Below are 16,162 nucleotides of genomic sequence, written 5' to 3'. Positions count from 1 at the left end.
TTCAAATGACTCCCCACTTGAGCTGGTTGGTATTGTATTTTTGAAAGAAATACATTTTCTATTGCGTAGGGAACGCTTCAGGAAGAAGACATAGGACAGAACGCATCCTTTGGAAATTAATTTGTGCGCATTGTCCTATATGTCGTCATTCTGAAACGTTCCCTGAGCACTAGAAAGTATCTTACTTTAAAAACTGCATTTTCAGATGTTTAGATAACCAGTTGTGGCGCTTGCGCAACGATGCGAACAGGAACATGAGTATTAGCGTTACCAGAAGTGAAAAGTTAATGTGAAGCGCCAGTCGTCGCGAGAATGGCAGCCATGGACACTACATAACTTTAGCGCATGACACCCAACTACAATGAATGTTAACGCGACTTGACGGTTGTGTCTTCGGAGTACATATGTAAAATTTAATTAATTAGATAGCCAGCACTGCAACCACAATTGACGTTTCAGGAAGATCAGGGTCTGTTTGAATAGTAGCTGCGAGACCTGGCGTGGTTCTCTAGTAGATTGTTTGGTTGCCATGTAGAATGCTTCGGTTCGATTCCTGAGGAATAAGATAGCGGCAAACTGGCGAGATAGAGGACTTTCCATTTTTCTGAATTTGTGCCAGGCAATTCGACTCAAGTGATACGCGCCATACGTCGAGAACAGTCGTCAGCGGAATGTGGAATGACCGGTGGAACGATGATCTTTCTTTAACTGTTTCTTCTGGTGCTCATGCAAGCATGCTAATAAACCTCAGTAACTATAATAAATGTTGGGGTTTAACGTCGCAAAGCCATGATGTGATCATGAGAGACGCTGTTGTGGAGGACTCCGAAAATTTCGATAACCCCCAGTCCTTTAACGTGCTGCCACAGACCTCAAGCAATTTCTTCTCTATCCAAAATGCGGTCGCCACGGCCGTGATTCAATCCCGCGACTTGCGCATCGGTGGTATAGAGCACCATGACCACTACACTGCTCTTGAGTAAACTTACCCTTCCGCGCGCTGCGCGTAATCTTAAAAGACTGATCTAAGCTAAGGAAAATAAACGAAAGCGTCGTAAATATTTCGGCGTCTTGTGCATCGAACGTTGCTGATAGTTTCTGTAGGTGGAAACATATATCATAAGTCTGGCTATATCTTTCAAACTAAATTTTTACGCGTTTTTTTCACAACATTTGCAGAAAGAAAATGAAAGACAATGCGACCCTCGAGGAGCAGTGCCCAATGCACCCTAGTGTTCCCTGCTTGCTAAAACGACAAAGTGAGATTTGTACTGATTCTCTTCGCACTTCTCCACAATTTCACTAGTTCTCTTGTGAAACTTGTCGTGAATGTGTATAGCAAAGTGTGGCCGAGCAGCTGCAAAAGTTTACGAGCTGAGCATCATAGCGTGAAGCGTAGAACAGTACTACGATGGGGCCTATCCGACCAAATGACTAATGTGAAAGAAGAGTACCATTCGCCATTGCCACCTAATGAGGGTTGATGATTTGGTAATTTCGGTTTCCATTAGGTGCTGAGCGCTTTCGTGGAGCATTCTTTCACCTGTCGTTGTCAACGCTTAGCGCAACACAGGCTAAACTATATATACATAACATAGTCATCCAAGTCATGCACTTGTGCTTGTTTGTTTGTCTGTTTTCTTGTTTGTTGCCTGTTAACACTGGCACATACCCACTCTGGAGGATTGGCCAAGAAAAGATATAATCTTTATGGGAATCCTGTATAATGATAGTCCGACTATTAGTAAAATGTACAAAGAAAAAAGAGAGAGAAATGGCGAAAAAACAAGTCTTCTTTTTCTTCGAGAAGACATGGATGATGATCATAACGAAGGTGAAACCACATATAACAGAGTTATCTATAGCATATTGAGTGCGTATTTTCTATTTGTTGTGGCTCATACTAAGTATGGGGGACCGCCCATGAATTGAGTGGCCTTCTAATGTGTTCCTGCAAAGAGAGGCCTTCTTCCTCCGGTGCTTCGAAAGCCTTGACGATGATGTTAGGTACAGATCTTTTTAAACAGAAAGGAAGGCAGAAAAAGCGAACTGACGAGAAAAAAAAATCACATCATATCCACCGAGTGAATAGTGATGAGTGAGGTGAAGCGCTGGAGGGTTTCATTGCTACACTGTAAACCATACGCGAATATCGCCCACTGCATCATCAAAGACGTGACAAACACTGTATATATTTGCAGAAGAATTTTTTTCCTTAAATGGTAGCTATACATTGCTTCCGTCCCCCCTTAATTATAATAGCTTCATGGTCGCTTCAATGGCAGATTCCTGATGGGGCGCAGTGAAATGTTTGCAAGGACAAAAAAGTGGGCAGTTTGCAAAGGCTGAACTATAGGCGGTCACGTACATACGTACATACAAGAGATACATACGTACCCACGCCATACATACGTACTCACGCTTTTAAGAGCTTCACCCCTAAAAAGAAAGGCTGCCTCACTCCGCACTGTTTTCCGGCTAGGCAAGACTCGGGCAAGGTGACTTAACTTTCATTACGTTACGAGGAAATGTGCTACATATTAGTGCTGAGGAATCCTGCATGAAGGCGGATGTGTTAAGAAAGGGAAACTGACAACTGCCTACTCGAAGCACTACACCAGAAGTAAGTTTACGCGCAGTTCTAAAGAATAAAGCTTCCTAGTGGTCGAAAAAGTTGTCCTGGTCGCGGGCTTGATCTCCATGACAATTTGTGTTCTTCGGCAGCTGAAAACTATTCTTACTGAGAAATGCAAACGAATTTATTTTTGCCTTTGTGTCACAAACAGGTCATTGTCGAATACTTTTTTTTTGCCATTCCACCACCTTGCTGGATTCCGCGAAATTAATTCCCGATTCCTGTTTAGTAGCTGCACAAAAATTCTTGCACTTAGTGGCCTTTGGTAGCTTCGTGATTAGCACAGTCGATAGAGTGACCACGTACGAATCACGTTGGTCCCTGATTGATGTCCAGACTCCAATGAATTATTTGTTGCGCAACACGCCTTTTTCCTGAAAAGCACATGAATTTTCATGTTGCTTCGTACTACCATAGTACCTACATTTCTTACACTCATGGACTTTGTCGTTTCTATAAGGGGCAGTTTCATTCGCTTCTCAAAGATTCCGCAATGCTACTCCATAATGTCGCAGAATGCCACACTTACGTGCCGTAATGCTTGCGCGGTGTGACATCGTCAGACGGTTGTGGTGCTTCTTCTGCATCTGCTGCGTTATATTCAACAGGAAAGTGCTTTACGCCCGAGCCCACCAATATTTCTTCGACGCATTTCTGTCATGACAATTACGTCAAAAATAGACGTCAGCAGATCGCAAAGAAAAAAAAGTTTCGTTAACGGGAGTCAAAGCAACGACTTATCGTTTTGTGGCAATATGCCGGGTACACTAATACCGATGATCATGGCTTCCGCGAGCCCCGCCATGGTGGTCTAGTGGCTAAGATACTCGGCTACTGACCCGCAGGTCGCGGGATCAAATCCCGGCTGTGGTGGCTGCATTTCCGATGGAGGCGGAAATGTTGTAGGCCCGTGTACTCAGATTTGGGTGCACGTTAAAGAACCCCAGGTGGTCAAAATTTCCGGAGCCCTCCACTATGGCGTCTTTCATAATCATATGGTGGTTTCGGGACGTTAAGCCCCACAAATCAATCAATCAAATCAATGGCTTCCGCGATTAGCTGTTGCCACGCGTCGTTGCTATGCGTCTGTTCCACTTAACACGTTTCCAACAGAAGAGTAATTTTGTCAACTGCTTGAAACACCACCATGTGATGACCTTATCGCAAGCCTCAGCCATAGCATTTATCTGCCTGGTTCTAGGATTGCTTTTCCCGTTTCTGCTCGCCTTAAGAAAAATCGCGAACGGGTCAGAGAGCAGACATGACACGGATTGCGTTTCTGTCTTGTTGTGCCACGGCGTCGTTTTATCTCACTTTAACATGCCGTAGATGGGTGATTTAGCCCTTTTTCTGCGTGCGCTCAACAATGACCTACTGGTAGTCTCTCCATTTTTTGTAATTACACTATTACCGCGAACTGCTACAGGCACCACGAAATTTTTCTTAGTCATTGATCAGGGATGTTACTCGTCGGGACGGAGAAGTACTACAAACCGTCACGAGGATGCATTCACGTTAAACTGTGCTATTGCTGCAAAACATAAAAAAATATTCTGCAAATATAATATTGTACCGTAAAAATTGCACTAATAATGTATGGAGGATTCTTACTTTCGTGGTATACTGGTTAAAACCCATTAAAATGTCTACATTAAGGGCGATCAATTGGTGATAGCGGCTGCATATCGCTCAGAGAAAAAAAAGACCTTATATTTTAACTTGATTAACTGTCGAGATGATCTAAAATACATCTTGGGTCTCCCAGTTCATCATGCCTCAAACAGTAATGAAGGCCACCGCACTTCAACTTCAACATTCTGGGTTTTTTGGCCTAAAAAGAACACAAGCCGCACTTTTCGAGCAAGTACTTTTACCGCACAGGTGCCCTATTTAAGCCATTTAAGAACTCATTCATACCCATGTGTTTGAAATTGGCCAAGGTGGAGTACAGGAACCATCACGGAAGTTTAGAAACATAACTAAAGTGATAACAGAGTTGGCATGCCATTTCCTGCCCAGCTTGTGGCTTTGGTGGCGGCCTTTGGCTTGATATAAAACTAAGACCGCAGTTTTGCAGCGAGAACTGTTATGAGACCATTGGGGTTGTTTTTGGCGTTTTAGTTGTCCGCCGCTGTTGTCCACAACCACAATCATGCAAAATGAAAAAAAAAACTTACAAAAGAGAATAAAACCCGGGACTCTCATTCTGCCAGCCTAGTATTAAAGAACTGAGCTACGCCGGTGCTTGAAACTCAGCTGCAAAGTGACCCTAGACAAGCGTTATGTCAAGAAAGAAATCCCGTTATTATATTTATGAAAGTGTTTTAGAGCAGAAAGAGAACCATGAGGCGTTGCACAATGGGAACTGCATATTATGTAGTTCGTCGAATGTTTCAACATAATGCAAGAGCCTCACTCATAATTCATTATCGTCAGCCACAGCTTCAACAAAATGGACATAATTTCTTGCAAGTGTGTAGCGGATACCACGCTGTTCTGATAAATGGCATAGCGGACGCCTGCCTGCAACATAAAATTTATTAATATGAATGGCACCGTGGGTGCCCTTCAAGTGTGCTGTAGAAGTTACTCAAAGTATGTTTAAAAATCACAGCCATATCCACAAAGTGAATCTTGATAAAGGACCTTGCTCGGAGATGATAGGGTAACCGAAAGTGAATGTGCCACACATTTTTTCAGACAAGAAACTTGGAAGTGCTGTCATAGTTTAAGAAAAACCGTAACAGGTTGACCACCACGTTAAAGTGAGCGAAATAAATATATTATGAAAAGCTGTTTACGAAAATTAAAATCACTCTAGAAAGGTGTGGGATGAGGTAAAGAATCTACTGCAGGAGAGACAAGCATCACTGCTTCGTCTCAGACTAATTCAGGGACATTATCTGATAGTGAAACAGCGAATAAGATGAGTGAGTATTACGTGACCAGTGACAAGTACAAAACGACTGCAATAGAGTTCTTCGTAATATATTTAAATAATACAATCTTATACATACCCTGTGTTCCTACCTGCAGTGACATCACAGGAAATATTACAACTAATAAATGAGATTAAGAATAATGTTGTAGCTGGTTTTGAGGAGATAAAGGCAACTACATTAAATACGTAGCTCGTATTGTAGCTCCAGTCATTGTTCAAATAATAAACATAATGTTCAAGACTGGCATTTTCCCAGACCACCTTAAAATAGCGAGAGTATGCCTTGCCTTTGAAGGTGGGTATGAAAGGCAAAAACTAATTACAGGCGAATATCCGTCCTTTCTGCTTTATCTGAAGTACTTGAAAATGCAACTAACGTCGGCTTGTATATGTTCCTTACCAAGTACAATGTGACAAATGAGACTCAATATGGCTTACAAAAAAATAATAAATCCTGTGAAACAGCTTTGCTTAAAGTTAAACATGAACTATATAAAAATATCGAAAAAAAACTGTACTCACTCATTTTGTTCATATATTTTTGAAAAGCATTTGATTCTGTATGCCATTAGGTACTTAACAAGTACGGTGTACGTAGTGTGATCTTTGAAAAAATGAAAGATTATTTACAAGCCGCCATCAATAAGTTTGTATAAACAACAGCCCATCCTCTTTCGCAAATATATTAAGAGGAGTACCGCAAGGGTCGATATCTGACCCTCTGGTATTCATAATTTATATAAATAACCGGTGTGATATCCCACGTTCACCCAAGTTAAAATGTGTGCAGATGACAGCAGTATATCTTTCAGTGGTACATCAATTCTATAGCTTGAACGCCAGGTTAATGACTTCCTATATCGGCTGTCGGGTTTTCTTAGTTTATTTAAATTGCAACATAACGTTAGTAAAACGAAATACATAATATTTGCCCCAACTAATACCGAAAGCTTGACATGGAATGCTTACTGACATGGAACGGCTAGAGAGGACATGAGTGTGTTAGCCAAGCTACAATTGTGCTGCATGATAACGAATACGCGTTTCTCAACACGTAGTGCTTGTGAAATATAATGAATGCCAAATAACATGGACAATTTTGTAATTCCCATATGAGTGGTTCTGTTGTACCATGTTCTGTTGCACATGGGTGAAGAACCATGTAACCGCGTTAAATACCTTTTGTTCAGACTAACAAAACTTCACTTCTGAAAGCAAGCGCTGTTCTTGTCAGCCTCTCTTGTCCGTCTGTTTTTTTGGTGTGCCTTACAAAATATTCAGTTATGAATGTGATCCAACTGGCCCAACTTGCTATTTTGCGGATGAAGGCTGAGCCAGTTTTCGAGCGCCTGTTACGTTAGCAAGATTTATTGAAGTAAAAACACTTGGAGGGCTCGCGAAAAACCAAGTGGTTGATAGAATTGATGCCATTGTAAGAGTAACTATCTGCAAAACCACTAAGAATATAACTGAGAGTGAATGTTGCACTAAAAGTAATTTTTTATACGCAGTTATTAACATCTCTTTCGTTTTATCTAGTATCCTACTTTGCCATGAGGCATTACATTAGGAATGCGTCAGAATAACGCTTGACAGTGCCAATTGCCTGTCATTATCCTTTGCCTCATGTGGTTTTCCCCACAGCTTCATTCTCTGTTTAGCTTTCTTTGCTGTTAATTGTTTCATAAGAAAATTTACCTGTACTTTCCCTACGTCCCTAGGCGATCTTTGTATGTGTGCCTTCGTATAATATTATAAAGTATTGGTAGCCATAGTAATGTTATAATGCTCATGATGTTTCAGCGAGACCAAAAACAGAGAAGTTACTAATGTATTGGCACAGGACACACCATTGTGGTGTTTTTAAAGCACTCGGGCTGTCAGGTAAGTGCAAGAGCAATTGTATCCAAGTAATAATGAAGGCCATTTGTTGTTACACGACTTCTACGTAAATAATCGGCAGCGAGTGCGTGGTAATCCCCCAAAAAATAGGATTATCTCTTTTGTTGAATACTCTATGACATCGTAACATTAAAAGAGGCCGAACAAGCTGGAGGGTAAAGCACACCTATTAAATTTATAGTTTTCATTACCTGCTTTCGAAAAAATTTCAGCATTCAAAATAGTAAGAGGCAAATCAAAAAAACAATTTACGTTTCTCGGTGTCATTGTAGTGCAGTTGTCCTGCATTGTACAAGTTACATTGCAGTAATAGACAATTAAAACTGCTCGAGTAAGATCATGTATAAGAAGCATGCAATAAATGGTTGAAAAGTGAACTAGAAACAACATATCACTCACTATCGCGTTCAACTATAAAAGATGAAACTTGAGGTCTCTAATTGTTTTTTTCGTAATTAGGCTTGCTTTTTCGACCACGAGAATGTTTCATGCCGGCGTCCTTGAAGACTTGATGGTGCACTTTCGTCATGAAAATGACGTCGAAAACTTGAACACGATCACATGCCATAAAAATGACTGCAAGAAAAAAATTGCCCGCAGCTTCCCTCGGGGGAACACTGAGGAGGATGCGGACCATATAATTGGTTAACGGGGTGCTAAAGTGCGACTTACTTGGGTCGATGGCTAAATTGGTTAACGTGGTTGTAGGAGGGGGTGTTAAATGAGTGAACACGTACACACGTATGCGAAAGAGCGGCACTGGTCGAAGGGACGTCGATCATTGTGTTTGTGGATTCGTTGGAATTCATTTCACCGCGACCTTGGACGTCGACGCGCCGTACAAACCAACCGACGAGCGGCAACTGAGCGAGCGAGCGCCGACCTTGAGTATATATACAGCACGACGGCGCATGCACTGTCAGCTGTTGAATGTTCTCGAAGCGCGACGCCACATGCGCGTCCACTGGAGAATCAGGAGAATTGTAGATGTCGAACGCGGTGTGTAGAGGAGGAAGGGTGCACAGATGGTGGAGGAGTGAAGCGCGCGCGGTGTGTAGAGGAGGAAGGGATGCACAGATGGTGGAAGAGTGGGCGACGGCGCGACGGCGCATGCGCGCGCGTCAGCTGTCGAATGTTCGAGAAGCGGTGTGGACGGCGCGGACGACGCGGACGGCGCACTACAAGGCGCGAGTATAAGATGCTCCGCATCTAATAAAAGCGACTTCAGCGGGAATAAAACTCGAGACTTTTTGATCCACGACATCTTGATTCACGACCGTCTAGAACCTTTGCAAACACGCCTTTTATATCTTACTCTTTTCTCTCACAGTGCTTCTGGTAGTCGGGGTAGTGTTGGCTTCTGGGAGCGCATGCCCCATGTACTACGACGTCATGACTGTGGCCTTTGTGATTAGCTCGCGCATTACGTCGCTGCATCACGTGTTTTGCGTTGGGTACGTTTTCAAAAGGATAAGAGATATTTTGTGAAAGCCTTAACACCGCAAGGTAGCGACCTGAGCCCAAGCCTCAGCCTCTCTAACAGCATTAATCAATATTGAAGATAGCTTTACGACACACGTCTTCTTGCCTGGCAATGGTGGCTATTCTGGATGCAACGCTGAGTTCCCACCCTTAGCTCAAAAAAGGAAGGAAGAATAACAGGAGAGGAGGCATTGAGCACATGTCCGGTTTGCTACTCTACGCTGGGGATGGGAAAAGGAGATTAAAACATGAGCTAGAGGAGAAAGACACGAGAAAGAAAGGAGAAAATTATCAGTATACGGGCTGACGCGTATGCAGCAGTGGTGCTGGGCAAAAGTCAAAGCCGTTCGCATTGGCTCGTAGTTCTCAGATAGCGCAAGAGGTCTTGACCGCCTTGTGAGCCGACAAAAGACGATGACGGTGCTCGAGCAGCATTGGCACAGAAAGAGGCCGATCGTCCGACTGAGCTTAAGCTCATGCCTGGGAAAATTGCCGTTGGGCTAAAGAGGAGGCATCGCATGCGTCGCATTCCGCTGTCTGGTCTTGGTATTCAATAGCTCTTTAAGAAGGCCCATGATGGTGAGCTAAGCGAAAGTTTTCCGGTTATGCAGTGACATTATCCTGCGTGTCCCACCACTTTCTCTCATTGCGCTCTCATCCTTAACTGCCACAGCTACTGCAAACTTTTCTGTTTTCATTGATAGTTGACGTTTTTTGTGGACATAGAGATGTACTGCAGAGCGTCAATATGGGTGCATCTACGTTAGATGGTGCTGTAGGGGCCACATACCGAGAGACATTGTACAGGTTCTCTTATATGAATGTATAGTAATCACTAGACTAATTGCAGCAAAGGCTCTTATGAGGTCACAAATCGGGTCACACACCACCATTGTTTTCCAATACCGCCAACGCCGCCACCGGTGTCAGTAACCACGTCGCACGACATTAAAAAAAGCCTGTTTTGTCAGCAAAATAATCACGTTAATACGACTTATAAAGTGCTTGAAAACCGCGAAAGAACAACCGTTTGTCGCACAATTCAAATAGCTTAACGAGGGTGTCGTTCAATGTTCCAACCCATTACAAAAACTTGTTCTTGTTCACCCATTAACTGTGGCTCGTACCCACTTCAGCCATTATTCCTAATCGTCGTCCGCCACTGCATGAGCAATAGGCAGGAATTTTTTTGCAAGTATTTAGCTGATACCACGCTTCTCAAAAGAATGATGAAAAATAGCATAGCGAATGCCGGCCTACTAACCAAATGTTTATTGTTATTGCCCTAGTGGGTATCAAGCAAGTGTGCTTTCAGTAGTTACCCAATTAGTGTTTAGAAAAGGCTCTGAAAGGCCACTCTTCTAGCTTTTGCTGTCGCTGTGCCATGCCTTACGCTCAGGTATGACGTTTTTTTTTGTGAGGGTACGTATGTGGGAACAAGCAGACAGATGTCGATGCTGTACGACAAAAAATTATATATTTCGTCTAAAGCAAGTCATGTAGAGGCGAATGAAAACAGGTGGGGCCATCTCGTGCTTGCTGCGCCGTTATTTTTGTCTTTTTTGGTCGAATTCATATAGCCCGCACTAGTGCGCTACAGCTCCCCCCCCCCCCCTTTTCTTGAGAGGAAGTCACGAGTATGTTACAGGTGGCCGGAAACAGACAGTCGAGCCGCAAAATGCACACGGAGGGATTGGCCGTGTGAAGTGATTCTAATATGGGACCTTGTTTAAGAGTCGGCATCCAAGTACGCAGGCTGAAGACACTCAATGAAAACCGTATCTTCCCGGCCGTTTATGATGAGTAGGCAAAAGTGTTCAGGTGTGCGGTTGATGGCCTTGATTGGACCTTCATACGGAGGCCGCAAGGGAGGTCGCATGGCCCCATGTCGGTCAAAAATGTGCGTGCAGTGTTTTAGGTCGCGACTTGCACATAATGGAATGTTCCTTGGGGTCAGAGAGGAAGCACGGTACACATAGCATTCAGTAGCTTGTATGCATAGTCGTGAACAAATGTGGGTACCACAGGTATGCCGTTGAAGAATTCCCAAGGAACTCAAAGAGTGGTGTCAAAACTCAGCTCAGTGGTGCTTATAAAGGAGTCGCTAGCCCATACGTGTGGATGCCAAGCATAACGAAAAGAAGGGGTTCGGTCCAGGATGCTGAAAACGGGGACGCTATGAGGGACGCCCTAAGTTGGCAAATAAAACATTCGATAATTTCAGTGGAGAGATGGAGTCTGGAAGTGGTTGACATCGAGTAGCTGAGATCGATGGGGAACGATGTTGCATCAAACAGATGACGGCCAGTCGTAATGGTGGAAGGGACGCCGTAGCGGCTCTTACACACAGTGACGAGTGCTCGAGTGGTTGACACCACAATTATGCTTGAAGAGGCATTGCTTTAGGCCATCCTGTGAACCTGTCAATGCAGGTGAACAGTTAGCGACGGTTCCAGCATGAAGTTAGAGGACCAACAGTATCGATGTGTAGGTGGCTGAAGCGGGCGTCTTGGGAAGCGAATGTGCCGAAAGAAGGGACTATGTGGCGATGCACTCACCTTAGGTACTTAGGCACCTTAGGTACTTAAGTGAGTGCTGATGGACATCTCTGTTGAAGCTCGGCCACACATAACGAGAAGTGACAGATCGATGCGTTGTGCGAATGCCAGGGTGAACAAACGGATGACATCAAAGACTGCTCGACGAAATGATAATTGTGCGCAGGAACGAGGGTGTCTGGTCAACGTATCACAAGTTGGGGCAACGTCGCAGGCGTGAGGACATCAGCCAGGATGACATATTCGTTGTGGTTTTGGACCAGCTGGAGCTTCTCGTCATTCTTCTGAGTGGCAGCTATGGCTGTAAATGTCGACGGTCGTTCAACCATGCTGTGTTGCATGGATAGCAGCGCTGAAGAGCACATCCGCAACGACCTTGGTATTTCCAGTGGCGTGCTCTCGTGTTTTGCAAGATAAAGGCGAGCAATGTGATTCCTCGGGGTGCGTAGGAAGTGCTGGTGGACGTTAAAACAGCTGTGAGTCGTTTGTGACCGGTAAAGGTATGAAAGACGCGTCCCTAGAGGAAATGACGAAAATGCTTCACTGCCAAGCAAATGGCGAGTGATTCCCGGCCGAAAATACTGTGGCGGAGCTTGGGAAAGGCAAGCTTTTGGAAAAAGACGATGGGCTGTGAAGCACCGGAAACAGACCATTGCAATTAAGACTGCACCGTCGGTAGTGTCAGATGTGTCTACCGTGTCAGATGGTGGGGTGCCTAATTTAGGGTGGGCGAGGAGTGTCGGCGAGGCGTCCTAATGCTTCTCAACCGCATCATTTCAGGGTAGTGGGGTGCTCGCTTCTGTCATGCAACATTAAGTTAAAGACACGCCTGGCATGGCTTGGCAGTCAACGAATGTTTTTTTTCTGAACTGTTCACGTCTTTGGTCTTCGCTATATGTTAAAACACTTGCTCACTGCGCAGTAAGCAAAGTAAGTCAGTGTTCTCCTTTGAACAACGTTTTTTGTTGTAATTTTGTTCAAAAGACATTTTTAGAATTTTCGCTCGTAGGCAACGCTGATTTTGCGCTCACAATGTTTCATGCTGATACCTATGCTGAGAACGACAGCAACACTGAAATTTTTGCGTAACAATCTCTTTAACAATCCATAATAGTAAACCATAAACTGACACAACTAACAACACAGAAGAATTTAGCGTTGGGTAAGTCGTTATTTAAATATAAATGACAGTTGTGAAAAGAAAACAGGAACACGAAGGAGATAGATTACGGAAAAGCGCGAACTAACAACTGAAAGTTTACGGCCAGAAGTAAACACATAACTAGAAAGCACAAGGCACGTGGTTGAGATTACCCCGTTGAAAGGAAACCTAACTTCTTTTCTCTGTCTACATTGTTCAGACTGTAAATGCCTTCTTTTACAAAAAAAAAAAAAACGCCAGGCCTGCGCGGAAGGCGCAACACAGTCACAGAGAAAGCTAGAAGAGAGGCCTTCTAGAGCCTTTTCAGAACAGTCATTGAGTAACTACTGCAAGTACATTTGCTTGATACCCACGAGGTCATTATAATTAATTTATTTGGGTAGTGGCCAGCTTTCACTATGCTATTTTTCGTCATTCTTCTGAGAACCATGGTATACGCTAAACACTTGCAAGGAATTTCATGCCGATTGTTCTTGTAGTGGCTGACGACGATGAGGAATAATGGCTGAGATGGGTATGCGCCACAGTTAACGGGTGAAAAAGAACAAGCTTTTGTAATGGGTTGGAGCATTGGACGACCCACTCGCCGTGCTATTCGAATTGTGTGACGACTGGTTGTTGTTTCACTGTTTTAAAGCGCTTTATAGGTCGCATTAACGCCATTGCTTTCCAGACATCAGACCTACCTAAGGCAAGTTTGACAACTAGTCACAAGCACCGGCGTAGCTCAGTGGTATAATACTGGGCTGGTACCCAGCATACCCGAGTTTTGAGCCCCACTGTGTCATTAGTGCTAAGTTTTTTTTTCTAATGTCGTGCGATGTGGTTACGGACACCAGCGGCGGTGGCGGACAACTGTGCCTGACCCGAGTTGTGATCTCATAACAGCTTTCGCTGTAAACGAAGTGAACATGTTGTCGAGCCTCAAAGGTAAGACGGCGCGAGAGATTGTAGAGGCCTTCTACAATCATCCTTGATGACAAGATAGTGGCAAGGCCATTGGGGAACTTGGAGGAAGTGGAGGTTGAACATCTAACCACTAACCAGTAATATATTGTGTTATCTACTTTTGTGTTTTTTTTTCTAAAGTAAACTCTCAGCAGTTAGTCTTCGCTTCTTTCATGATTTCTCCTCTTGGTGTTTCTTTTTTTTTGCGCAAATGTCACTCACAACTTCACTTCCTCTCCTCGATGCGGTCGCTTTAAAACATCCAGTCGCTTCGCGATGTATTCTAGCAGTTATTATGTAGTTTGTGCCACAAGACAACGGACATGCAGGGAACAGCATAAACTATTGAGCCTCTCACGTGGACAACGAAAAGGCAAATCTTCATCGTTTAGCATGAATGAATAAACGTCCAACAGGACAAGGAGGATCGACATGCTGGAGGCATCCTAATGAATGGGCCATACTGTGACAAAGTGCAAGGGGGAACGAACATTGTATAATAGTATGAGTTCATGCAATAACACTACATGCTACTAGCTGAAAGAGAGAGCGCGATTCCCGGCCACGGTGGCTGCTTGTCAATGGGGGCGAAACGGAAATAGCACCTATGTGCATATAAATGCACTTATTTTTTCTGGAGTACCCCACCACAGCATCCTTTATGTTCAAAAGAATTTACAGGTACATCTTCAGGGTAGATAGAGCCTTGAGAGGATGACGACTTTGTAAACACTAATGGCGTCATCCACTGGCGGATTCGAAGTGACCCACGGACTTTGCACTGGAGCACTCCACTCTCGCGGAGGGCAACAGATGGGAATCTACCATTGGAACACACGCACTTCCACTGGAGCAAGTGGCAAGGTCAGAATAGAACGCAATGCGTGCGTCTCTTTTCTTGCATGAGTAGGCACGCTGACACAGCGACGCTACGCTAGCAAAACGTGAGCTCCGATGCGAGGCGCAATCCATTGGCGTGCCCAAAGTTGGCACTCTTTCAAGACACCGGGCACTTATGACTTCCGGTTGAATCCACTGATTTCCAGGGAGTAGAAAAAGCAGCTCCATGAAGTAGATCTCGCGACGGAGCTGCTCCAGATCTGCCAATGGAAAATAGGGAGCAGTCTCAATCCGCCGATGGAATAGACTTGCTCCGCATAGAGAAGAAAAAAGTATTACTGGAAGTGCTCCGAATATGTCAATGGATGACACCCTAAGTGGTTCGGGGTCAATGTGTCGACAAGCTGTCTTCAACGTTTCAAGTCGCTTGGACAGCCCATAGATAGTAAATCTTCAAAATTGTTCTCACGCTATAGTTAAAAGCTTTGCCATGTACAATGTGGGTGTGTTTTTCGGAAAATCAACAGTTGTTTTCTTAGGAAAATTTGTGATACTAATTAACGGTGAGCTTTTTCGTATAATATTTTAGACCATCTTATTTTTTTGACAGATAGACCGGAATGTGAATTACTCGCATGGGAGAGTACAATGAAGGAATTCAAGAAAATACCAACTGTGCTGCTGTATTGTGATACCGAATTTTACAAACATTGTAACGGAAGCCAGTATACCCAATATGTATACTACAGGGACTACTGCACAACTAATGAAAGATATCTGTCCGCATTATATGAAAGTCGAGCTAAATAAATTTCTGTTTCAGGAGTTATCACGGGACATGATTTGTTGACGCCTTTATATACCTGCGCATTGTTCCGGCCTTTCGCATCTTCGTTATCTCTGATGCGCCAACTTTCACCCTGATTTTGGTTTCATCGAGTGAGTTTTGTCACTATCATCACGAGGAAGCGCGGATTGTCGTCTTTGAGTTTTCGACATTTTTCGGAACGTTTAACTTTGCAGCACTGAAGCGTAGGCTGACCTAAGGTCCCTAGATGAAACATGTCTGACCTAGCTAAAGGAACGCTGGCCACTCCGAGCGGCGTCGGCACGCCTACCCTTGCAATGGCCCGAAGCGCTTCGACGCCACTTGATTAGACGCCGAGCTTCTGCAACCCCATCGAAAGGGGTGAAGACGAAATAGAAGCAATAGAAAGAGGTGAATGACTAGCCGTTCAACCCAAATCAGCCAAGAAGAGGCAAGCGGCCAACCGCAGCTTGTCTCAATCTAATGCTCCAAGATGCTTCCAAGAATGCAGTAAGGTAGGCGTCCAAGCAGCCGCCGGGTGGCTGCCTCAAAGAGGAGAGTGATCGCAGTCTCAAATTTGCCAGAGCTACCTCATACGCATCGAAAGATTATCGTCAGACCCCGAGATGGTCTCGATTTACGCAAAACCAGTTGCTACGGCATTTCCACCGCCATCACCCGCAGCAAGTACCCGAAGCAAGGGCACACGTGTCGAGTTAGATGCAAACTCTGCGGCAAGGGCCGCTCTACCGGAGGCAAAGCTTGTAAACAAAAGTACCAAGCACTTTTTGTCAATCGACAGGGCCGAAAAGAAAAAGAAACAAAACGCGTTTTGACGTGGACCTGCAAGATTTCCCCACACTCCAGGCTGGGCTGCCTGGGCCGT

The 16,162-nt window shown here is 44.2% G+C and overlaps 1 protein-coding gene across 5 annotated transcripts in view; it reads left to right on the top strand.

Annotated features, from left to right (window-relative positions):
* LOC119165738 (uncharacterized) overlaps window positions 1-15,289 on the top strand; it is a 34,663-nt gene extending 19,374 nt beyond the window's left edge. For 2 of the 5 annotated variants that reach the window (XR_005108983.2, XM_075871273.1), the window contains exons 2-4: window positions 1,180-1,259; window positions 7,380-7,460; window positions 15,079-15,289. Coding sequence is in view for 2 of the 5 variants with exons in the window: in XM_075871273.1 (XP_075727388.1) it covers window positions 1,180-1,259; window positions 7,380-7,460; window positions 15,079-15,278 (361 nt within the window). In the remaining 3 variants the exon portion in view is untranslated. The remainder of the gene's footprint in view (window positions 1-1,179; window positions 1,260-7,379; window positions 7,461-15,078) is intronic. The other 3 variants (XR_012885507.1, XR_012885506.1, XM_075871274.1) reach the window with 2 other exon arrangements.
* Window positions 15,290-16,162: the final 873 nt, after the last annotated feature.

Source organism: Rhipicephalus microplus, chromosome 8 (genome assembly GCF_043290135.1).
Source record: "Rhipicephalus microplus isolate Deutch F79 chromosome 8, USDA_Rmic, whole genome shotgun sequence".
Taxonomy (NCBI): domain Eukaryota; kingdom Metazoa; phylum Arthropoda; class Arachnida; order Ixodida; family Ixodidae; genus Rhipicephalus; species Rhipicephalus microplus.
This window is presented reverse-complemented; position numbering and strand designations above follow the sequence as displayed.